Here is a 25337-nt window from a genome sequence, read left to right as displayed (position 1 = left end):
CCCACCGGCTCACAACGTCCCGAGTCGAGGTCAGCAGCGCCCCATCCCCACTATACACAGTGTTGGTGGTGCACTGCTTCCCCCACCTGAGACGCCGGATGGTGGACCAGAATTTCCTCGAAGCCGTCCAGAAGTCTTTCTCCATGGCCTCACCGTACTCCTCCCATGCCCGAGTTTTTGCTTCAGCGACCACCAAAGCTGTATTCCGCTTGGCCAGCCGGTACCCATCAGCTGCCTCAGGAGTCCCACAGGCCAAAAAGGCCCGACAGGACTCCTTCTTCAGCTTGACGGCATCCCTCACCGTTGGTGTCCACCGACGGGTTCGGGGATTGCCGCCACGACAGGCACCGACCAACTTACGGCCACAGCTCCGGTCGGCCGCCTCAGCAATGGAGGTACGTGAGCAAAGTTCTGTCGGAGGTGGGAGTTGAAACTCCTTCTGACAGGGGATTCCGCCAGACGTTCCCAGCAGACCCTCACAATACGTTTGGGCCCGCCACGTCGGACCGGCATCTTCCCCCACCATCGGAGCCAACTCACCACCAGGTGGTGATCAGTTGACAGCTCCGCCCCTCTCTTCACCCGAGCGTCCAAGACATGCGGCCGCAAGTCCGATGACACGACCACAAAGTCGATCATCGAACTGCGACCTAGGGTGTCCTCCAAAAACGGAGTTCAGGTTTTGAAACATTTACTGCAGAGTGTTATGCCATATAGTATTTAGTTTCTAATTCCCCATGAATGCTCCATTTTACCTACTTAAGATCACCAAGCACACAAATGTTCAAAACGCTGTAATGATAAGTGATGGGAAGCTCACACAATGATAAGTAAAGCCTCAAAGCTTCTCTGGAGGAGCTTTGGAGGCATTTCATGTGAGAGGAGTAGGCATCTTTCTGGCATTGGGAAAGACATGCCTGAAAGAAAAATACAAAGAAAGGGGAAAAATCGGAACAATGCAGCATTGGCAGCTCCGTCAATCATGTGCACGCTTCCTTGGACCACATAAACAGTGAACATCAATCTGTTGTTGACAAGCTCCTCATCAGGAAAAGCCTGTTCCCCGTTTTTGCGGTGAGATCTATTCGGCGCGTGGACGTAGCAGACAGAGAGGGAATGAGTGGAAGAGCGGCAGAGGAGCAATAACAGCAAATCAATTTCGCACATGACTGCGTTGAGGAGAGATGAGTGGCAGCAGGCACCTTGATCTGTCTATCGGCCTGCGCGTCTCTCAGCGGCATGACAGCGTCCTCCCTCGTGTTGCGCTAAGAGATCGACAGGGGCCAACGGCGACAACGACACGGATGAAGAAACAAGGCACCCGCCGCACGGGCGCCTCGTTTTTTGCCAATTTGAGAATAGCTAATAACGGCCAATTGAATCAGTCAGCCGATTAAATCGATCGGCCAGTTACTCGGTTGGGCGCTCGTCTGCAGATCCATGTAAGATAAAGAGTGAGCTCATTCCACGGTTCTAGCAGAATCCACAACTAAAATTAGACTGAAAGGACAAATGCATTGGAACACGTTGACGAAAATAGAGAAGTTGAGTGATTGTACACTGCAAAAACGCACAATTTTGTTATTGGCACTTTACAAACATATGAAATGACGATAGCAGCTTTCATTTGCACTATTTGGTCCCGTTGCGATCGTAACGGGAAGTTTGGCCACGTCACTTGCAGGAAGTGAAAATGGAAGAAACTGGAGTTGGACTTCACTTTGCAGTTACAACCGCTTCCACTCTTCTGGGAAGAACTCATCCAAACATGGCTTTATGAACCTTGCTTTGTGCACGAGGAACCGAAAAGGACCTTCTCCAAAACGGTTCCTCTGACGTTCAAAGTGAAGCCCTGTCCAAAACGTCTTGGTCAGAGGAAGAATGAACATGAATCAGGAAGAACGTGGTCTGGTTCAACACTTTTTTCACCGTCTCTCTGCATCGTTGATTCTCTGCAGTATATCTTACGCTTCACTTCCACCATTCTCCCCGCTCGTGAAGGGACTACTGTAGTGGCGCCCTGAGATACGAGTGACCTGATTTACGAGTTTCTTTTTTTTTTTTTTTTATAGATACAAGGCGTCAATCGACTGAATTTTTGCTTTGACATGCAGGGCAAAAATTGGAGATCAATGAGAACGCCACTCCCAGTTGAAGTTTACTGTCAGACTCAACAAAGAGATTCGCACGTTGTGTGTATTTTAAGCAAAGTGTATTTGAACACAGACAGTGGAGCGATGCATGTCGACAGATAATATAACAACACTCACAGGCACATACTCTTCGTCAACAGCGAAGAATATTATATGACTGTTTTTTTTTTTTTTGCCGGAGGCTGAAACGGATTAATGGCATTTACATTCATTTCGATGCGGGGGACGATGATTTGCGATACAAACGCTTTGAGTTACGAGCACGGCCACCGAACCAACGAAACTCGTATAAACTCGGGGCACCACTGTACTGTTTCGATCTGTTTGCATATGAATTGTGTCTGGTATGATGGAGTTTCCAAATAAATACAATACATTCACCACCCACTCAGCTGACAACTTTATTGTTGCAGTGATCGACGACGCAAAACTCTTTTTTTTCCCCGGCGATATTTAATCATGATGTGAGGTAAACCCTTGCACAATCCTTGTCGAGGGAAGAAGCTTATTGTGACGTTAATGAATAACTTGCCCTGACTGCTTCCTGTCTGCCGGATTCCCCCCCCAATGATTATTTTCAAGTGCTCGCAATACATAGATTGAGTTACTCCATCTCGTATAAGAATGACGCTTTGTTGAGTAAGTGCTGTACAAGAGGCTTTTCTTAGTTGATCGAGGTCAGATCAACGCTCCTTTTTTTTTTTCTTTGCCTCAACAGAATCCAAATCGACTTCGCTTTCGAGTTAACTTAACTTAAGACCACCGTTTACGGGATAAAGGCCCGCTTTTCATGCCATGAACGAGGTCTTAATATTCAAACGTCAGCGCACTGTAATTAACCAAATCAGTTTGTAGAAATAAGTCCATTTCCGTGACGTGTACAATTTCCGAATGGCCGAGCACACAAATTGCCCCGATGCAGGATAGAAAAATAGTAAATGTCATGCGTTATCTTGAGCCCGTAAAGACCTTTAAATACACATTGAGCGTGATCAAAAGAGAAGCGAACCATAATCCAGTGCGTTCGCTTTCATCCTGACAGTGAGTCCTATATTTCGTGGTGTGGCTCATTTATTCCCATGCTTGCTGTTAATAATAATAATTTTTTAAAAACCCATCTCTCAGGATATGAAGGTACTTCTCCTGGTTTTGGCAGCATCTTCCTCACGTCACTCATATTCCTGATTTGCTTCCCATCTGGGAAACAAAATGGTGCTTTAAGCTTGTTGCCCGAGTCTAGCCCCCTTGAGCCACCATGGTGTCCTTGGATAGGTAAACCACCCAGTATACCATGTTAAATGCCCCAAAGGACACTGGGAAGAAGATCCGCGCATACTTGTCAATTTTGCTGGTTCCGCCCATCCCAGCAGTGCTGGGCTGGGAGCACGGTGTCTGTTTTAGCTCCACTTTGTTCCCCATCATCTGGAGGCGTTCCAGTTTGGGCCCCAGCAGATGCTGCAGGGAAGCGGAGGCGGTGTTCTGCTTGCACGGCGTCCCCGCCGCCACGTCTGGCGTAGATGCTGCAGCCTGGGGGGTGTTTTTCACAAGCTGTTTTTCTTCTGAAGAGGAATCCACGCTGGGCACGCTGTCGGATTTGGGACTGGAGCGGGACAGGGTGGAGGAGCTGCCGTTGACTCCGCTGTTTAAAGGTCTCAGCGGTCGAGCTCTCCCCACTCCTGAAATGTTGCTCGTGGACTGGGCTCTCTGGTGATTGCTCGAGTCTTGGTGAGAAATGTAATTCATGCGCTTCCTCAGGTTGCCATTAGTGTCTGGGTTTTGCTGCAAAATCAAATACAGCGTCAGTTGCATGTCTGTAACTTAACTGTACTCCACTCCAGACGAGAAACATTTGCATCGCTATCAGTATTATTTCACACTAATGGCAAGTTTAGTCGCTCCTGTGCGGAAGCGTATTGCATTCACTTGGATAAAAAAAAAAATAAGAATAAAAATCCCATTTTTCTGTAATTTTTTTGAGGGCTTTGTTTTTTGTGAATATTATTTTCCACCTGTTTTTCTGACTATATTTTTTTCTGTTTTTCTGACAAATGTTTTTCTGAGTTATCGGGACACATCGAACTCACGCGAGAACCTGCGAACCGCAAGTGACGCTTTGCGGACTCCGTAGTAAGCAACGTGATATTCCTGTCTTTGAGTCACAAAGATGGTATTGTTATTAGTTTGTCGACATTACGCAGGCCTTTGCGTTTGTTCAGGAGGAAAGCCCATTCAGATCTGGTAGATACAGCAATGCTGCAATATAACAAAGAGTGAAAGATTTAAGGGGGTCTGAATACGTTCTGTACCCATGGTATATATATATATATATATATCCTGGAAACCTTCACCTAATCATGGCGGAAGGATTTGTGTGTCCCAATGATCCTCGGAGTTAACGGCCCTGGTAGGGTCACCCTTGGCAATCAGTTCCTAGGTGAGGGACCAGACAAAGCACGGCTAAAAGACCCCGATGATGAAAAGTGTTAATGGATTTAGGTTTCCCTTGTCTGGACGCGGGTCACCCCTCTGGAGCCAGGCCTGAAGGTGGGGCTCGAAGGCGAGTGCCTGGTGGCCTGGCCTACACCCACCCGTGATCTCCAACTCTCACTGGAGCGGTTCGGAGCTGAGTGTGAATCAGCACCTCCAAATCTGAGACCATGGTCCTCAGTCGGAAAAGGATGGCGTGCGCTCTTCGGGTCGGGGATGAGATCCTGCCTCAAGTGGAGGAGTTCAAGTATCTTGGGGTCTTGTTCACAAGTAAGGGAAGAATGGAACGGGGAGATCGACAGGCGGATCGGTGCAGCGTTTGCATTGATGCAGACTATGTATCGGTCCGTTGTGGTAAAGAAGGAGCTAAGCCGAAAGGCGAAGCTCTCGATTTACCGATCGATCTACGTTCCTACCCCCACCTACGGTCACGAGCTGCGGGTCGTGACCGAAAGAACAAGATCATACAAGCGGCCGAAATGAGTTTCCTCCGCAGGCTGTCCGGACTCTCCCTTAGCGATAGGGTGAGAAGCTCGGTCATCCGGGAGGATCTCAGAGTAGAGTTGCTGCTCCTCCACATCGAGAGGCGCCAGATGAGGTGGCTGGGGCATCTGATTCGGATGCCTTCCGGGCACGTCCCACCGGGAGGAGACCACGGGGACGACCCAGGAAACGCTGGAGAGACTACTTCTCCCAGCTGGCCTGGGAACGCCTTGGGATCCCCCCCCCCCCCCCCCCCCCCCCCGAAAGAGCTGGATGAAGAGGCTGGGGAGACGGAAGTCTGGGCATCCCTGCTACTGCTACTTCATCGTGAAGCGGACGTCAGAGAAGGCGATGCCGATGTCACGTATGAAGGATTTCACTCATTTCACACAAGCTTAAGACCGAAAGTAGGTAGTACCGCACCACAGTGGTAATGCAGTATAGCGTCAAAGAAGCTTATCCTTTGGGAGTTGATGTTTCTGGGCAGGCAAGAGTGCGACGCTGCCTGCCTGGCGCTACAGCATTTGCAGAAATAATCCACCCTCACCCAACCTCTGAAACTGAAAATAGTCAATGTTATTGTGTCCAATGCGGACATGAGAGTGCGTGTATGTGTGTTTTTTTTCTTTTTTTCGCTTATCTTCATGCAAGGTGTTGAAAGGCCGCAAAAGTGGACCTATCACACAATGTCAATCCTCTTCAAGGGTCAACTGGACCTGCTTTTGAGTCAAACCGCATTTCCCACGCCAGCACCAGGGGAACTCCGAAACCTATACAGAATGCAACCAGGCTGTGTTGCCTTGGCAACCTACTAATCCACTGAAGTGCTGTTGTCACTCGAATGCATTCAGGCGCGATTACACCATCGTGGGATTTGGGCTGGAAGGGGCAACTTAAAGAAGTCAGTGAAAAAACTGCCATATGCATTGCTGGTTGCTGCCGGCTCGTAGTATGGACAGTGATGCCAGTCACGCGTTACTTTGTAACTTTGTAACGCGTATCTCCAAATATGTGCTCAGGTGACACTGAGGTTCTTATTACGTCCAAATCGTCGAAAAGCTCACTTTCACGACTGAGGTCGTAAGTAAGTTGTCTTGTTTTTGTGTCATTGGGCTCATCTCACGTCTTTAAATTGCAACGTTCCTTGCTTTTTGCTCCTCAAAACATCGAAAGGCACATGGAAGTTGTTACGGCGCCATATTAAGGAGTGTCTCAATTGTCTTCAACGCGTATGGAGAAGCGAGGATTGAGTTCGTGGATTGTTTCCACGAACTCGATTGAATCGAAGGAGCGCTGATGTAGCCTATGCGAAAGTCTCAGAGCTACTCGATGGTGACGTACGAAAACAGGCGTGCACCAGCTGGATAGTAAATGGAGCAGAACGTCAAAGTAAATAGTTAATCTCCTGTTTTTGACATTTCTTGATTATTTTAGTTTGAATAATCATATTTTGCATCATATCTGCTCGACTTGGGGTCATGTTTGATACCAAAATGACTCAAATACACTGGCTCATGGTAACGACACGTAAGCAAGCACCTATTCCGAAGGTTTGTACTTATTAGGCTGTCACTTTGCCAATTGCATTTGGGCACATAAAGAAAAGAGATATGCTCTGTTGGTTCTACATGCATTTGCATTCAATGCAATACAACCCCAATTCCAATGAAGGTGGCACATTGTGTTCAACAAAAAGAAAAACAGAATACAATGATTTGCAAATCATGTTCAACCTCTATTTAATTGAATACACTTCAAAGACAAGATATTTCATGGTCAAACTCATCAGCTTTGTTTTTAGGAAATAATCATGAACTTCGAATTTTATGGCTGCAACGCGTTCCAAAAAAAAGCAGGGACAGGTGGCAAAAAAGACTGCGAAAGTTGAGGAATGCTCATGAAACACCTGTTTGGAACATCCCACAGGTGAACAGGCTCATTGGGAACAGGAGGGGGCCATGATTGCGTAGAAAAGGAGCTTCCCTGAATTGCTCAGTCATTCATTCACAAGCAAAGATGGGGCGAGGTTCACCTCTTTGTGAACAAGTGCGTGAGAAAATAGTCGAACAGTTTTAGGACAATGGTCCCCAATGTACAATTGCAAGGAATTGAGGGATTTCATCATCTACGGTCCATATCATCATCAAAAGGTTCAGAGAATCTGGAGAAATCACTGCATTGTAAGCGGCAAGGCCAAAAACCAACATTGAATGCCTGTGACCTTCGACCCCTCGGGCGGCCCTGCATCAAAAACCGACATCAATGTGTAAAGGATATTACCACATGGGCTCAGGAACACTTCAGAAAACCAATGTCAGTCAATACAGTTCGGCGCTACATCCGTACGTGCAACTTGAAACTCTACGATGCAAAGCAAAAGCCATTTATCAACAACACCCAGAAACGCCGCCGTCTTCTCTGGGCCCGAGCTCATCTAAGATGGACTGACGCAAAGTGGAAAAGTGTTCTGTGGTCCGACAAGTTGACATTTTAAATTGTTTTTGGAAATTGTAGACGTCGTGTCCTCCGGGCCAAAGAGGAAAAGAGCCATCCGGACTGTTATGGATGCAAAGTTCAAAAGCCTGCATCTGTGATGGTATGGGGCTGTGTTCGTGCCAATGGCTCACCCTAACCCTAACTTACAAATCTGTGAAGGCACCATGAATGCTGAAAGGTACTTACAAGTTTTGGAGAAACATATGCTGCCATCCAAGCAACGTCTTTTTTCATGGACGCCCCTGCTTATGAAATAGCAAGACAATGCCAAACCACATTCTGCACGTGTTACAACAGCGTGGCTTCGTAGTAAAAGAGTGCGGGTACTAGACTGGCCTGCCTGCAGTCCAGACCTGTCTCCCATTGAAAATGGGTGGCGCATTAGGAAGCGTAAAATACAACAACGGAGACCTCGGGCTGTTGAACAGCTGAAGCTGTACATCGAGCAAGAATAGGAAAGAATTCCACCTACAAAGCTTCAACAATTGGTGTCCTCAGTTCCCAAACGTTTATTGAACGTTGTTAAAAGAAAAGGTTAGTGATAAACATGACCCTGTCCCAGCTTTTTTGGAACGTGTTGCAGCCCAGTCAATATCGTTGTCTCTTCAATGGAATTTCTGGTGGGAGGAGCTAGCATATAAACAGAGGAGCTCGGAGCTCGGACCTCGGAAGTTGCAAATGTAAAAATGAGATGAGCCCAATATCTGCTCGAGGGTCTGTGCAGGTGTGTTTCCTGTTTTGGTGATTAGGGTTGATTGGATCGGTGTACGGACATCGGATTCCCTGATTGGCGGCATCAGAGGACCACCCATTCACATACACACCGACACGAGTGGGAACTGAATCAGAATTCAGGCGAAGGAACCACGACAATGTCAGTGACTTCAAATGAAACAGATAAGGAAAAAATGTCCTAACCTCATCCTAGTTGAAAAAAAGAGAAGGATTGTTTGCAAGATTTGAATTAAATCAAACTGCGGCTTGGCGGACACAGACGGTCATCTATGAAGCCAACATACCCCCAGTGTCTAATTATGCATCCATCCATCCATCCATCCATCAATTTTTTCGAGACCGCGTACAGTTCACTGTTTCAGGTAAAGATTCATTTGTTGACCAAAACTCTCATCCTTCCTTATCTCTGTCCTGGCCACTTCAGGTCATTCGAAGGTCCAGTAAGCACATTTCGCAAGAGATGTGCTGTCTAAGTGCTCCTCCAAGCAAAGAGCAATCAGATTATCTGTCACGCTTATCTTTGAGGGACACATTTACCTGCAGCACTTCCTCTGTGTCCTTGACCTTGACCGGCGTGGTTTGGGGCACAGGGGGGCATTTGGCCGGCTTCTTTTTGGTCCGCTCGATCTGCGCGTTGGTGAAGTAGTTGACGGCAGCAAACTCGATGAGGGCGGAGAAGACGAAGGCGAAGCAGACCGCGATAAACCAATCCATCGCGGTGGCGTACGACACCTTGGGGAGGGAGTGGCGAGCGCTGATGCTGAGCGTCGTCATGGTCAGCACGGTGGTGATGCCTTCGGGGGTTCAAAAAGAAACATCGTAAGTAAGCAAATGACAGAAGTAATGCGATGTCGGCTATTAAATTCTCTGCTTTGGGATTAAAGCAAGTGAACTCAGCGAACGTAACTGACACATTAAAGCAAACACAGCAGCTTTGTAATGTACAGTGTATGTCTAAAATAGAAACTGCATCAACACCTTTCTCACATTGATGAGCTGTGTTTTAAGTCCAAACACAGTTTTTCTACAAATGAGTCACATTTTCTATGCCACTTATCCTCATGAGGGGGTCACTGGTAAACTGAAGCCTATCCCACCTGACTTGGAGCACGATTTGGCCTACGCCCTGGACTGGTCGTCAGTCAATCCTGCGTTTGTAGCATAACGAGCCATTCAAAAAAAACAAAAACAAAACTGTGGTATTTTAATGCAGCTTTTGAGATTCAGCACCCGTCAAATGAACAGTAACATCCTGAACGATGACATAAATACCAATATAAAAATAAAAAGGTGTGTGTGAGCGCACTAAAGGACACAATGTAATGAATCGGATGGAATGTCACATTGTCACTGTCACGGTGCCATGAAAAAAAATAGACAAGGTGGGTGCTTATGCAAGAGTCATGTGTACAAGGTCATGTGTGGCTCCTACAAAAATAGAAAGATGCTCTATATGCTAACAGTGAACCACTTGTCCGCTGTGCCTTGAACCAATAGCAATAACTGAATTGAGAGAAAATCCTGGCGGTCGAGAACACTCTGTGTGCCACAGAGTCCTTCGTCAACTTAAATGCGTCTGGACACGATCGCTATATAATTGTGTGTCAACGAAAGGCGACCAAATGAGAAATGGTAGGTGAAAAGTAGCTGGAGTACATTGACTTACACATATCAGCAAAATTATTGGTATCCTTTCATTAAAGAAAGAAAAACCCGCAGCGGTCACTGAAATACCTTGGAATTTGCGCAAAATGCATTTTGACAAGTCGCAAAGCTTCTGCCCCTCCTGGAGCCATCAGCTGAACGTGGTGGAGAGGGTTTGTCCTGACTGTTGTTTGTGCCTGTGCACCAAACAGAAGATCAGATTACCCACTCTTTCTGGAGTCGTTGGAGGTGGTGCTGGAGAGCGCTTCTGCTGGGGACTCCATCATTCTGCTGGGGGACTTCAATGCTCATGTGGGCAATGACAGCTAGACCTGGAGGGGCGTGATTGGGAGGAAAAAGGGGGGCCCCCACGATCAGAACCCGAGTGGTGTTCTGTTATTGGTATTCTGTGCTCATCGCGGTTTGTCCATAATGAACACCATGTTCAAGCATAAGGGTGTCCACATGTGCACTTGGCACCAGGACACCCTTGGTCGCAGTTCGATGGTCAACTTTGTGGTCGAGTTTGGTGAGGCCATGGAGAAAGACTTCCACATAGGTTCGAGGAAATTCTGGTCCACCATCTGGCATCTCAGGAGGGGGAAAGCAGTGCACCATCAACACTGTGTATAGTGAGGATGGGGCGCTGCTGACCTCGACTCGGGACGTTGTGAGTCGGTGGGGAGAATACGTCGAAGACCTCAATTCCACCGACACACCTTCCAATGAGGAAGTAGAGTCTGGGGTCTCTGAGGGGGGCTCTCCTATCTCTGGGGTTGAGGTCACTGAGGTGGTTAAAAAGCTCCTCGGTGGCAAGGCCCCGGGGGTGGATGAGATTCGCCTGGAGTTCCTAAAGGCTCTGGATGTTGTGGGGCTGTCCTGGTTGACACGCCTCTGCAACATTGCGTGGACATTGGGGACAGTATCTCTGTATTGGCAAACTGAGGTGGTGGTCCCTCTTTTTAAGAAGGGGCACAGGCGGGTGGGTTCCAACTAGAGGGGGATCACACTCTTCAGCCCCCCCCCCCCGGTAAAGTCTATTCAGGGTTATTGGAGAGGAGGGTCCATCAGGAAGTCAAATTTCAGATTCAGGAGGAGCAGTGTGGTTTTCGTCCTGGCCGTGGAACAGTGGAGCAGCTCTTCACCCCCGGCAGGGTCCTCGAGGGTGCATGGGAGTTCGCCCAACCAGTCTACATGTGTTTTGTGGACTTGGAGAAGGCATTCGACCATGTCCCTCGGGGAGTGTACAGTCAGTTGGTTTGTCATTTGTAGTCTGTTACTGTAACTCATGTCTCATGTCAAACATGTTTTGTTTCATGCTGTGGTGAATTTACTGTTTCTTTGTTACTTTGAACCTTGTTTTTGGAGACTTTTGTTACTTTAGTATTTCATTTTCCTTGGGCCTTGTTTGCGTCTTTGTGTTTTTATGATTTGGCGTGCCTTGTCTCCCTGTTTCCCTTGCACTGGGGTCTGCTACCTTCTTGTCTTGCCAGTAAAACCACAAACCAAGTATAGACCACACATCAAGTCCATTTACCAGTTCGTTTTAATTGTCCTGGGTGTGGATGAGTTCCACTCGGAGTTACTTACGGTTCTGGATGTTCTTGGGCTGTCAGGGGTGACGTGCCACATCGCCTAATTATTGGGGACAGTCCAACTGGAGTAGGATCACACTCCTCGACCTCCCTGGTAAGGTGTGTGTGTGTGTGTCTCCAAGAGTATTGGTTACTCTGGTACCCAATACTCCAAATACCAAATCCCTTTCAGCTCACGGTGAGGACGGTGGAGTCCACTAGCGCGCCAAATTTAAAGGGAGTGAGAGGAGCGGCTTTTATTGGCTGTGACTGAAGCCGGCTGTAAGCACGGCCACTTTCAGATCTGCTGGTCTGCACTCGTCTATGAAATTATCAATACTGATCTAACTTGCTTCTGGCGCAGAGTTGTGCTAGGTGTGTAGGCTTTACACCATTCACGAAAACACTTTGGAATCCCCATGGTGGAGGTGGACAAAGGGAGTGGGGAAAGGGAAGCCTGGGCTTTCCTGCTTTGGCTGCTGGCTCCCCAACCTGACCCCAGACAAGCGGGAGAAGATTGATGGAGGGATACACTTCACTGATAATCGTATTTTGATGTCAGGCTTGCATTGACGGTATATCTGATTTTACTCCACACACATTATCATGTCACTTATTCATATGTGGGGAGGGTCCCACATTTTGAAGGTCAAATTATGATTATCCTAGGATATCTGATTCTATGCGTCTTTTTCTCCTTACCCTGCCATAGCCCATATCTGAAATGGGCTACTTTTGTCACTTGAACCATCGTCGTGACAGACAACCATTCATACTTTTCCACTTTCACGACGACTAGCTTACACTTGTGAGAAATTATCCTCACAAGCACGGGGAGACCATTCAAACTTAAAGGTCCGTCAAACATATAAGGCTGAGCTTTGCATAAAGACTGGAAGGTAGGAGCTGGTCAGTTTCTTGTTTGAAAATAGCCCTACCCCGATTACAGGTTGTCATTGCGCCACATTTAAAGGGAATGAGAGGAGCCACTTTGATTGGCGGCAAATGAAGTCTGCTCTAACCACACCCACAGATTTTACCGCCCGCCACGCTGGATTTACCCCATTCTCTAAAATAGGGACCGAACACTTTTTCAATGTTTACAGAAGGGCTACCTCTCTCAAATAGTTTCCAAAAATCTGTCTAACTCTGTGTTTGTGATTAGTTCTCCTTTGCCAAGATAATCCATCCACTTTACAGGCATCGCAGAGGAAGATGCTGATTAGACAACGTAATAATTGCACACGTGCCTCAGGCTGCCCACAATAAAAGGCCATTCAAAAAAGTGCAGGTTTGTCTCACAGCACAAAGTCACAGATGTTGCAAGTTTTGAGGGAGTATGCAGTTGGCATGCTGAATTCAGGAATGTTCACCAGAGCTTTCTAGGTACTAACCGAGTGGTTGCCTCGGTCACGACCTTTTCTAGTACTGTCCATGTTTGTGTGTTTTTCATTGATCTTTGGATACATTGTGTGACTTACACAAGGGAAGACTTGCTAAACATTAGGGAGACCAGTAAAGACTTCAGATGTTCCACCGCCCTGTGCTTCACGGAGACGTGGCTTTGTGAACACATCCCCGATGGCGCCGTAATGCTTCCGGGCTTCCGACTACACCGAGCAGACCGCGTCACAGAGCTATCGGGGAAAACAGAAGGTGGTGGAATATGCTTCTATAGCAACGAAAAATGGTGTACCGACGCTCAACACACACTGCAGCCCTGACTTAGAGTCACTGTTGTTGAACTGTAACCCATTCTACCCACCACGCGAATTCACCTCGTATCAGGGGATTCGGCCCCCCATACTCCCGAAGCACCCCCGACAGGACTCCCCCCGAGGGACACGGTCGAATGCCTTCTCCAAGTCCACAAAACATGTAGACGGTCGGGCGAACTCCCATGCACCCTCGAGGACCCTGCCGAGGGTGTAGAGTCGGTCCACTGTTCCACGGCCAGGACGAAAAGCACACTGCTCCTCCTGAATCTGAGATTGGACTTCCCAATGGACCCTCCTCTCCAGCACCCCTGAATAGACCTACCAGGGAGCCTGAGGAGCGTGATCCCCTTTTAGTTGGAACACACACTCCGGTCCTCCTTTTTCAAAAAGGGGGGCCACCACCCCAGTCTGTCAATCCAGAGGCACTCTCCTTCAAATAGAAGTGCTCTTAGGTCAAATTATTCTTAAATGTGGCCTCAGATCACGGGCAAACGTATTTAAATATAGAATTCAACTCAAAAGGAAATGTTTTTTCTCTACTTGTATACGTGCAACTATGTAATGTCGGAGAGAAGTCTCAGTGTGTTGAATCGCTTCACTTTGTTGTTTGAACAATGGAACTTCCATCTTCATCGTTTTAGTTGGCTCCACAGCACTTAAAAGATGCACCAAAACGACTTGTACTCATGTCTAATCTTAGCTTTCAAAGAACACGGCTACAAGTACAGCAGCTCTTGATATTCGCCGTAATTACACAGAGAGAGGAGGCACTCCAAACAAATTAACAGCGAGCCAAAAGGTTGGACACAACGAGTGAGGTCTACATACCGAACACTGTGCGCGCTGGGACCGACTCTTTATTTATCCAGAAGGACACTTGGGAGAGGATTACTGTCATTATGCAGGGGATATATGTCTGAATCATGAAGTAGCCCATTTTGCGCTTCAAGTGGAAGAAGACCGTCATCACCACATATTCACCTGCGGGATCAACACAGAGGAATTACCGCGATGAACAAAACATTGTGACACATAACACTCGTGAAAGCTTTGGACACTTGATGTTTTTATGTCAGGCTAAATATCCTTAAAAATACATATACAGGTATTTTCACCCGAGAAGATAGAGGCCAATCACATCGTCTTGATGCTGCGACGACGCGCGCAGACGGCTGAATATCCCTCGTGTCAAAGAAGAGAGCGCAGATGAGCGCAATAAAATGCAACGCGCAGTGGCAGCAGTCCGAAAGTGTCAAAATGGCAAAAGTCTGTGCCAGCCTCACCTGTGATGGACCTAATGGTTTCACTGGAGACCGTCTGGCCGATGAGATCGTACTGAACCAAGCTAGATGACTCGGGAGGCACCTCCACGGAGTGCTCGGGTCCTTTGGTCCAAGTATAGATCATCTCTGTTTTCGGATAGGCGTCTGTGCACAGCGAAGCCACATCACTGTGAGTCGTTAACAGCACAACATAAGGGTTTTCAATGTATTCTGGGCGTACATGGATATTCAGATGTCGTTTTTGCCGCGCCGATACGTGGATTTCTTTCGTATTCAGTACACATTTTAGTGAATATAGTTGTTGTGTTGCAGGCTACATCAGAGCACACAACATTCCCAGATGGTTGCTTAACTACCTATATGTACTACTTTATTCTCTCGGAGGGCGGCTAAGGTTTTGAAATCATATAAATATTGAATCACCTCCTTATATTGTTACATAGACAACAAATTGATAGATGAATAGTTTGGAAATCAAAATTCAAGGGTAATACTTTGTCACTATTGTTGACGTGACTGTATTGTCAAAAGAGGTTTGGTCACAAAAACAAATTTTCTTTTTTTTTCAATAGGAACTTGGCATTTGCTTGAAACCTGAAGAACACCATTGAAGTTTTTCCTCTTGTTTTGGGGATTGTAGGGTGAAAGCTGCAGCTGGCTCCGAGTGTGGACTGAATGGGTGGCAGCATGGGCGGGGAAATGAAATGCCAGTATTTTGAGGGGAGTAGCCCATCATCAACATATTCAAAAAAAAAAAAACAATGAACTAGTTGCACCATTGCAATGTCGTTCTTTTCCAATATCGTGCAGCCCTAGTTTGAGCTCGCAAAACAGAAGAAGAAGAACCACTTCTGGATTTGCGCCGCTCTTTGTCTGTAATTTGATGTGCTCGGTCGGGAAGGGGCAAAATCGGGACAAAAATAACCATTCGCGCTCCCATTCACAGCTACGGGCAATTTAGAGTCTTCGATCAACCTACCGCGCATGTTTTGGGGATGTGGGAGGGAAAAGGAGTACCCGGAGAAAAGCCACACATGCAATTCGGCTAGTTTCAAATCTCGCTCGCGTTTCGAAAACTTTGCGTACCTCGTGTTACTTCTAGCATCTTTACATGTGCATGTCTTTTGTTTTGTTTTGATAAGTGTTTTATCACGAGGACAGTGTCAGACTCTATGCTCCTTGGGACTGACTGGTGACCCTAACCCACCAGGCGAGTGGACCACTACACCGCCAGCCCACACTGACATCTCTGCAAAAAACTAGCCCTTAATCCCTGCTGTGTCACTGACTTGTTTCATATTAAGACGATGTTTTATTTCCCAGTGTTTCCCTCAGAGTGCTTTTGGCCACTCAATAAATGCACAACAAAATGACAGCCGTCTTTGCCTTCCACTCCCTGTGGGACTCCGCACCAGCAGGATACCAACCGTGCCGCCGAAAATGAAGTGACTCTGGTGTGTCATGGAGTGCGCGCGAGAGTCCAGATGGAGAAGCAAAAAAGGGAGCGCAAGGGGAATGAAGGCAGAGGAGAAAGAGGGGGGAAATGCGCCCACGCACACACAAGACAGTTATGGAAAATAGCCGCATAGGTCTTTGCTTTCCCGAGGCACAGAAAGGGATTCTGACCTTTTCTTTGCTTCAGGCCGCATCACATCCAGGGTCGTTTCCTCCTGACCGGAGGTGAGTACCAGGTGGATGAAGAGGGGGTCGGGGAGAGGACGATAATCACCGAAAAATGGGAGTTTGTCCTCTACAATGTCACCATGGAGTGTCATTGACGGAGATTGGCCGAGAGCAAAGGCAAACGTGATTTCCATTCCCGGTCTCTCTTTTGCAGATATCGTCTCGAAATCGTCGCCTCTCTCTGATAAGAATGCGCTGCTCTATTTGGGGTAGCCACTTTCATTGAGAGAAGGCATTTTTCTGCTGACCAGTCGACACGCCGTCATGGTGCTGAGTTGCGCTTTCATTGTTCACTGCTAAGTGCCACGATGAAATACAGCATGTCATGATTTAGTATGGGCGGACTGACTTTTGGGGGCTTTTCAGCAAAGAATCCATTTCAGTGCCACAATGGGAACAAGTCATGTGATTGAGGTTTTTTTTTTTTCTGTGCACACACAGAACTTACAGCTTCCAAACTTGAGGGGGCACGCATGTCCGTCCATGGGGAAGTCCACGAGCTTCATGGGACATTCTGCGTTAATTGTCAATCTGTTACCAGAAGATAGAAGAAAGGCAGACAGTGAAAGAATGACAAGAAAAACATGCGCACAGTTTCTGCAATCATCACACATAATCAAATTATACGGTGGCCTGGAAGTGCAAAGCACTTGTACATTTCAGGAAACAAATGACCAAAAACCAAAACCCTTTTTTTTTTTTTTCCACTTCCAGGCCACCTAGCCCTAACCCGAACCCTAACCCTTACCTATCAAATGAGTTTTTGACAATGTAAGTCATTTGCACCCAAGCCACTACAAGACTGGATGACAGAATTGCTGATGAAGCCTATCAGCTTCTGGCACATATATTTTTCCAAATGTATTTTTGGGATCTTAAGTGACTATCCTATACATTCCCACGCCGGATGTCTTGGTGGCGCTCGAAAATGACGCGTTTTACCGACGAAATCGCAGTTAAAACTCTGACGAGCTATGAATTATGGGTTTCCTTTCTGGATGCTCATTTCAATCTCAAATCTCACGGAGGCTTTTTGTCTCTTTGCTCATAATAGAGGTGGGCACAGGACCTCATTGTGTAGAGTATGGTTCCATTCTTCATGATACGGAACAGTTTGTTGGGGGCCGTCATGTTGTGGGCCACTGACTTCTTGCCGTTCCTGAAGAAAGTGTCTGGTGTCCAAACTTTGGTCACCATCAAGTTGTTCAGCCTTAAAATCTCAATTGGACCTTCGTACATCAACCTGCGGTCCACCCACGTCTGACGAAAGAACACGTCCATTGTGTATTCCTAACACGTGAAAATGGACAAAACAAGGTCAAAATCTGTTCAGACATTTTCAATATATTTTATTCACTGAGACTAATTGGACACTGCTCAAAAATAAAGGGAAAAACTAAATTGAAGTCGACGTGTCCGTATTCAAAGAAGCGCCCTCCCGCACGCTCCGGCACGTTTCGCACGTTGCTGCACAACTCCAAGGTTTCAACGCCCTCTTTAAATACCAAACTAATAATACATATCATGACAGGCAATTCCTAGTATTACACGCGACCAAGGACATGTAAAAACATGCAGAAACATGTACGACAAAGGCTTTTTTTTATACTAGCGCGGGCGGCGACCGCGCTGACGTCACTGCGTAGTTTGCCTTTCTACTCGAGTTGGTTGCTCAAGGGTTGGCAGATCGAATGATTTGTGCATACTGGTAGAGAATAAGATGACGAAAAATATCGTCTATTCTGAAGCATTGCAATAAAACCTTGAACTGTTTGATGTCTACAATATTATTGCATGCGCACTCTTCATGAGGTTTTGGAGTATTGGGCTTTCCGCAGGAACTAGAGGGTTAAGGCTCGTCAAAGTTGAAAAATGAGCGCGCGCTATTTCAGCTGCTGGGAATTTCCTCAAGACAAGTCATAATGAAGCTCTGTCATGTGTACTGCCTTTATGTAACAGTTTTCTCTCCCTACCACACCTACGCATGCTCCTGATGAGACTACAAACGGTTCTTAGGGGATCTCCTCCCAAAACTGGATCAAGGCATCAGTCAGCGGGATAGTCTGTGGCGTGACATGGCGGCAGTGGGTGCAATGAATCATCATACATCATCCCGGAGGCGCTCGTTTTGAATAAAGGTCTGTGAAATGGATGGGCCAGTCAATATCATCAAGGCCTTTGAGTGATTGGGGAATTAAGAATTGCAGTAGCTAACAGCAGTCAGGGTACCTTTGGCTAAGGTCTGGGCAACCCTCAAAGGACATGCTGCTTGACCTTCACTGACCCACCGCTAAACTGGCTCTGCATCAGGATGTTGTCAGCAAATCTGTGACACACTTAGTGTGAACCCGGTCTGAACCGGAGAGTCCTCTGATTCTGGTGTTTTCTGGCAAATGCCGCCATCTTGGAATATATGTTTCCGACAGTTTGGGCAGAGGTCGGTTAATTCTTTTGGTCTCATGCTTCTCCTGTTCCTATTTGCCCGTAGTGACCCTGTTTCTGCTGGGTAGTCCTTCTGGTGGACTGGCCTGTCTTCTTGTATCGTTTCAATGCTCTTGACACTGTGCTGGGACATGCAAGAAAGCCTTCCGGCCCTGGTGTTTATGGATGAGCTGCATTAGCGGGATCAGGCATGTATACATTATGGTATGGTTCTCAAAGGAGCACCAGAGGTTGCTGCTTGGTGCTTATCTTTTTCATGAACCTAACTGGATGTACTTCAAAACCTACGGTATGGGACCTGCTGATTTGGCACAGTTTTCTAGTTCAGCGGTCCCCAGTATTTTTGACCTTACGACATATTGTAACGGACTGCCTCGTTGGCTCAGCCACCGTTGCCGCCCCGCGAGTGGCGACGTTTGCGAGGACGTTTCTTGTGCGGTACACAGTCGCAGCTGAACTCAACTAAACTGAGAAAGGAACGAATCATTTCATGAAGTGATTCCGGTCAGTACGTTCACTCAAAAGATTCATTGGCGAACGACAACACTACTCGACCACCACCTACCGCTGTGCTTCATTACAAAAACAAATGCTTGGTACGCAAATACGCAGTGACACCCTTGAATCTGCACTTTAAATATCTTCACTGTACATGCGAGGCACTTATGTGCACTCCTGTGTATAATGTCTCTCCCAAGTCATTCACGACAACAAAAATGACAAAGAATTTGCAACTACCAAGTACTTACCATATAAGCTAACAGTCAGCCAAGTTTCTTCTATGCCTTCTCCCACGACTTTCTACAACGTCAATTCCAATGAAGTTGGGACGTTGTATTAAACATAAATAAAAACAATGAGTTCCGAATCATGTTCGACCTATGTTTAATTGAATACACTCCAAAGACAAGATATTTCATGTTCAAACTGATCAACTTTTTAGCAAATAATCATTGACTTAGAATTTTATGGCTGCAACACGTTCCCAAAAAGCTGGGACAGGTGGCAAAAAAGAAGCTCATCTAAGATGGACTGATGCAAAGTGGAAAAGTGTTCTGTGGTATGACGAGTCCACATTTCAAATTGTTTTGGGAAATTGTGGACGTTGTGTCCTCCGTGCCAAAGAGGAAAAGAACCTTCCGGACTGTTATGGAGGCAAAGTTCAAAAGCCGGCATCTGTGACGGTATGGGGCTGCGGTAGTGCCAATGGCATGGGTAACTTACACATCTGTGAAGGCACCATTAATGCTGAAAGGTACATACAGGTTTTGGAGAAACATGCTGCCATCCAAGCAACGTCTTTTTCACGGACGACCTTGCTTATTTCAGCAAGACAATGCCAAGCCACATTCTGCACCTGTTACAACCGCGTGGATTCGTAGTAAAAGAGTGCGGGTACTAGACTGGCCTCCCTGCAGCCCAGACCTGTCTCCCATTGAAAATGCGTGGCGCATTATGAAGCGTAAAATACGACAACGGAGACCCCGGACTGTTGAACAGCTGAAGCTGCACATCGAGCAAGAATGGGAAAGAATTCCACCTCCAAAGCTTCAACAATTAGGTGTCCTCCGTTCCCAAACGTTTATTGAATGTTGTTCAAAGAAAAGGTGATGTAACACAGTGGAAAACACGACCCTGTACCAATGTGTTGCAGCCATAAAATTCTAAGTTCATGATTATTTGCTCGAAAACAATAAAGTTGATCAGTTTGAACATTAAATATCTCGTCTTTGTCGTGTCTTCAATTAAATATAGGTCGAACATGATTTGCAAATCATAGTATTCTGTTTTCATTTATGTTTAACGCAACATCCCAACTTCATTGGCAGACATCCAAACACTTAGCAGTAAGCAAACATTTGCCAAATTTTAAAAATCTGTTCAAATGTTACAAATCAGACACGTGTTGTCCTCCGCTTCACTCGAGTGCTGATATCCTGCAAATGCGATTGACTTGGAGTGACACCGATGGTTCCCCATTTTTTGAGCAGTGAATTAGAATGAAAGACAGCATTTGAAGTGTTGACAATTTGGCTGCATACCATTTCAACATCTGAGACCGGACCAAAACTTGTCACATAAATGTCTGTCTTAACCTCAGTCACGGGACCTGATGAGACAGTGAAACACATGTAGTTCAACATTCAATTCCACCTCAAGTCCAAATCCATGAGTCTTATTCACACTTAATATGTTGTGTAAACATCCTCTCCTTAAGCCATCAGTCTGTCCGGGTGAAGTCAAAACTGGATGCACTCTGCTGCATCTGACTAATGGGTGTAAAAAAAATAGTTTTTTTTTAAACTCAATAAATAATGCAAAAATAAAACAAATAATTGTGTAAAACATCATTCTGTTTATGAATGCGGACTTGACTGAAGTCTCTACAGCAGGGATAAGCTCCAGTGTGGCTGTGCTATAATGCGATGACAACATTGCTTTCAGACATGCTTGAGAAACAAATCTGCACTTTTAGCACTTGAACTGCACATGAAGCGTTTGTTCCCCCAACGCGATTATGTAACCACATTGAGGAGAAACCGGCGAGTTTGTGTGGAATCAAACTACGATACGCCGTTTAACATTGTGTGGGTCGTGATGGAGGTCAAACCCACGGAGGGACGGATATGTCATCGTACAGTTCCCGAAAAGATCACTGCGTCATTTGTTTGATTGATGCGAAGGCTATTTATGAACATATGCGTCATTCAAAGAAAAGTTGGGAAATTGCAATCTGGCTTTGCATTGATGTTGTGGGCTGTCAGCAGGAGTTCAATGGTGCCTTGACTAAAAGTAGAAAGCTTGACAACTCGGTATAAACGGATACGTAGCTACCTCCGAATCCAGGTCTCAGCCTGTTGTCGTAGCCGTCCAGAAGTCGGTCTAAAATCCGCGTAAAATTCTCCGGATAAATCCTGTCTTCCTTCTTTGTCTGTCCTGCGGTGCTCTTGGCACTAGACACGAAAAGTGAACACTTTAGAGATTTTTTTTTTAAAATAATAAGTGGGAGAATGACGTTTCGGTGTGCTGGAAATTTGGAGACTCACCAAGTCGCCAAAGAGAAAAAGCGAGAAAAGAGAGTCGTAATGATAATAATACGAACGGGGCGCATCGCCGTCACCGTCGCCTTGGTACTGGCAGAAGGCATCTTGGCATGCCATCCTTCGAGCTCCTTCACATGTCCTCACTTCCAGATGCCTCTCCGGGCGTGGGGGGGGGGGGGCGGCGCTCCTCACTCAGAGGTCAGAGCGGCGCACAGATGGAGCAAGTTCTCCCTCAGCCTCCAGCAGCCTACGCGCGCACCTTCATTCACCAGCAAACGCTGCGGTCCAAACTCCTGCCCCTCTTCTTGACGCTTGCGTCCACAGAAAGAAGACTTCTCCTCCACTTACTTTGCCTGTACTGTATGTGTCGCCCTGCTCCCTCCCTTACACTATATGTTGTTTCCCTGCTCGCATCTTTTTTTTTTCCCCTTCTCTCTCTCTCTCTCACTCTCTCTCTCTCTCGCTATCGCTCACCCACTTGCTTCTAAATGAGCCTGACATTCACAACATCCAGGAAAGAGGCGCAGTTAACATGAGCAGAATATGTCCTATGTCCGTTTTATCGTAGGTCTTTGTTTAGGGTGTCAGGTGGAAGTTGTAAAAACTCAATGTAAAGAAAATGGAAGGATGGATGGACGGATTTGATATTTAAATGATCTGAAGCCATATCTCCGCAGTCAGTCACACTGCCTGGTGACCGTTGAATACAGCTCCGCCTCCAAAGCTTAACCACATTACAGATTGGATCGTCGAGCGGCACAGCGAGATTCAAATGGGTCAGTCTTGTCGCAATACACTGCGCACGCACAAACACAGGTAGGGCAAGTGGGACAAGCCACATGCTGCTTCACACATTTCTCTGCACCTGGGACGTGTGTGTCTGTGTCAGGGGGGCTGCTGTCGTGCATGTACGCGGTGAAGTCGCTGAAGCACATTCCGCAGCCTAAAAAGACTTTGCGCTTCCAATGTAGACACGCACGGACACTGAAGCGACGGTAAGTTGAGGAAACGTCTCGTAGATTTCTTACACGCGAAGAACACACGTTTCCCAGTTCCGTGCACGGCCGCCCACCCCAGTCCACCCACGACACACCAGAACAAGGCGGCACTGTGGGGGATGTGCTTCGTGGGAGCGGGCTCTCATCCAAGTGTGTTTATTTCTTCGTGTGCGTGTGTGTGTGTGTGTGCGTGTGTTTACATTGGATGACTGGAACTTTTATTGGGAAATCATTTTTGCGAATTGTAAAAGTTGAGATTTGATTCGGTATCCAGCCGAACGTTTTGTCAAAAAAAAACAATATATATATATATATATATATATATATATATATAATACAGTAAGTATCCTGTTATTGCAGTGGAGAGAGAGAGAGAGAGAGAGAGAGACGGATGTAGTAGATAGATTTCTTGAAAGTCTCTCTTCCTGCTTTGTAAACTGTACTTCCTGCAGCAGAAATAACTGCTGCCATAACCTAGTTTGTTCGTGTGTGTGTGTGTGTGTGTGCGTGCGCGTGTGTGTGTGCGCGTGTGTGAGAAGGAGAAAGGTAGAAGGCGACAAGGCATGACCGCGTAACGTACAGGGCTGGAGGGGGCAGATCCATACAGCGTCATCACGTTTTCTCCTGTTGAATCCAGGCGAGGCCTGATGACCCACAAAAAAATGCTTTCTCTCTTTCTAAGTCTTTCTCTCTCTCCCTCTCTCTCTCTCTCTCTCACACACACACACACACACACACACACACACTACTACAACAGCTATGGTATCAGACTTGTTAGCAATTGCAGTGGAGCACATCGCAGGGTCTCATTAAAATGGCAGAAACTGTCTCACTGTCGAATCAGCCCCGTTGGCAAATGAGTTGTTTTCACACAGAGTGGAACTGCTGAATGTGTTCTGTGATGCAGGCCGAATGTTTTGAAATAAGTTCACCTCTGTAGTAGTCATCATTTAAAGAAATTAGCACTCTCATAACTTCATTTAGAGAAATAAACACCCTCATAACTTCAATGACAAATCACAAGGGTGTTTTTCTTTTGTTAAACAACTTTTGGTAAGCATTACCACCGGCGGCGTCAACCTGCGGGGCGCCGTTGGAAATTCAGCTACTGTGGGACGAAGTCGAAGAAGAAGAGGAGGTGGAAAGCGGGTTCTTCGGCAGAAAGAGTAGAGGAAAACACAGAGCCTAGAACTGAATGTGGGGACTTTGAATGTTGGGACTATGACAGGAAAATCTCGGGAGTTGGTTGACATGATGATCAGGAGAAAGGTCGATATATCGTGTGTCCAGGAGACCAGGTGGAAAGGCAGTAAAGGCTCAAAGTTTTGGGGCAGGTTTGAAATTATTTTACCATGGTGTAGATGGGAAGAGAAATGGAGTCGGGGTTAAAAGACTATCAGATCGAGTGATGAGGCTAAAACTTGAAATTGAGGGTGTTATGTGTTATGTGATTAGTGGCTATGCCCCAAAAGTAGGATGTGACCTGGAGGTGAAAGAGAAATTCTGGAAGGAGCTTGACAAAGTAGTTCTGAGTATCCCGGACAAAGAGAGAGTCGTAATTGGTGCAGATTGTAATGGACATGTTGGTGAAGGAACCAGGGGTGATGAAGAAGTGATGGGTAAGTACGGCCTCCAGGAAAGGAACTTAGAGGGACAGATGGTGGTAGACTTTGCAACAAGGATGCAAATGGCTGTAGTGAACACTTTTTAGGAACATAGGGTGACCTACAAGAGTGGAGGTAGAAGCACACAGGTGGATTACATCTGAGGAGGTTACCGACTGTAAGGTAGTGGTAGGGGAGAGTGTGGCTAGACAGCATAGGATGGTGGTGTGTAAGATGACTCTGGTGGCGGGGAGGAAGATTAGGAAGACAAAGCCAGAGCAGAGAACCATGTGGTGGAAGCTGAGACAGGACGAGTGTTGTGCAGCTTTTCGGGAAGAGGTGAGACAGGCTCTCGGTGGACGGCAGGAGGTTCCAGAAGACTGGAGCACCGCAGCCAAGGTGATCAGAGAGGCAGGCAGGAGAGCACTTGGTGTATCTTCTGGCAGGAAAGGAGGGAAGGAGACTTGGTGGTGGAACCTCACAGTACAGGAAATCATACAAGGAAAAAGTTTAGCTAAAAAGAAGTGGGACAAGGAGAGGACCGAGGAGAGGCGAAAGGAATACATGGAGATGCGACATAGGGCAAAGGTAGAGGTGGCAAAGGCCAAACAAGAGGCGTATGATGACATGTATGGCAGGTTGGACACTGAAGAAGGAGAAAAGGATCCATACAGGTTGGCCAGACAGAGGGAGAGAGATGGGAAGGATGTGCAGCAGGTTAGGATGATTAAGGACAGAGATGGGAATATGTTGACTGTTGCCAGTTGTGTGCTAGATATATAGAAAGAATACTTCGAGGAGTTGATGAATGAGGAACATGAGAGAGAAGGGAGAGTAGAAGAGGCAAGTGCGGTGGACCGACTATATCTAGTCGGAACTTCCCGACCTCACACACCAGCTCGGGCTCCTTCCCTGCCAGAGAGGGTGACATTCCACGTCCCTAGAGCCAGCTTCTGTAGCCGGGGATCGGAACGCCAGGGTCCCCGCCTTCGG

The 25337-nt window shown here is 46.7% G+C and overlaps 1 protein-coding gene across 1 annotated transcript; it reads right to left on the bottom strand.

Annotated features, from left to right (window-relative positions):
* Nucleotides 1-2462: 2462 nt before the first annotated feature.
* On the bottom strand, nt 2463-22120 carry gabra4 (gamma-aminobutyric acid type A receptor subunit alpha4). The gene is made up of 9 exons (XM_061685788.1): nt 21746-22120; nt 21534-21652; nt 20741-20808; nt 17326-17546; nt 16705-16787; nt 14574-14717; nt 14119-14271; nt 8892-9148; nt 2463-3932 (listed from the first exon to the last, which is right to left on the bottom strand). Exons 1-9 carry the CDS (start codon nt 21844-21846, stop codon nt 3390-3392), a joined length of 1689 nt encoding a protein of 562 aa, XP_061541772.1. The 5' UTR covers nt 21847-22120; the 3' UTR covers nt 2463-3389.
* Between the last annotated feature and the right edge of the window lie 3217 nt (nt 22121-25337).

The sequence above is a fragment of the Phycodurus eques genome, chromosome 9 (assembly GCF_024500275.1).
Source record: "Phycodurus eques isolate BA_2022a chromosome 9, UOR_Pequ_1.1, whole genome shotgun sequence".
In the NCBI taxonomy this organism is placed as follows: Eukaryota; Metazoa; Chordata; class Actinopteri; order Syngnathiformes; family Syngnathidae; genus Phycodurus; species Phycodurus eques.
This window is presented reverse-complemented; position numbering and strand designations above follow the sequence as displayed.

Bases quoted from the DNA above. Each gene is read 5' to 3' on its own strand.
- gabra4 (XM_061685788.1), bottom strand. From the start codon at position 21,846: ATGCCTTCTGCCAGTACCAAGGCGACGGTGACGGCGATGCGCCCCGTT. The intron at 17,547-20,740 runs GTATGCAGCCAA...TTCACGTGTTAG, and splicing joins CGGTCTCAGATGTTGAAATG to GAATACACAATGGACGTGTT. The intron at 3,933-8,891 runs GTAAATGTGTCC...TTGATTTTGCAG, and splicing joins ACACAGAGGAAGTGCTGCAG to CAAAACCCAGACACTAATGG.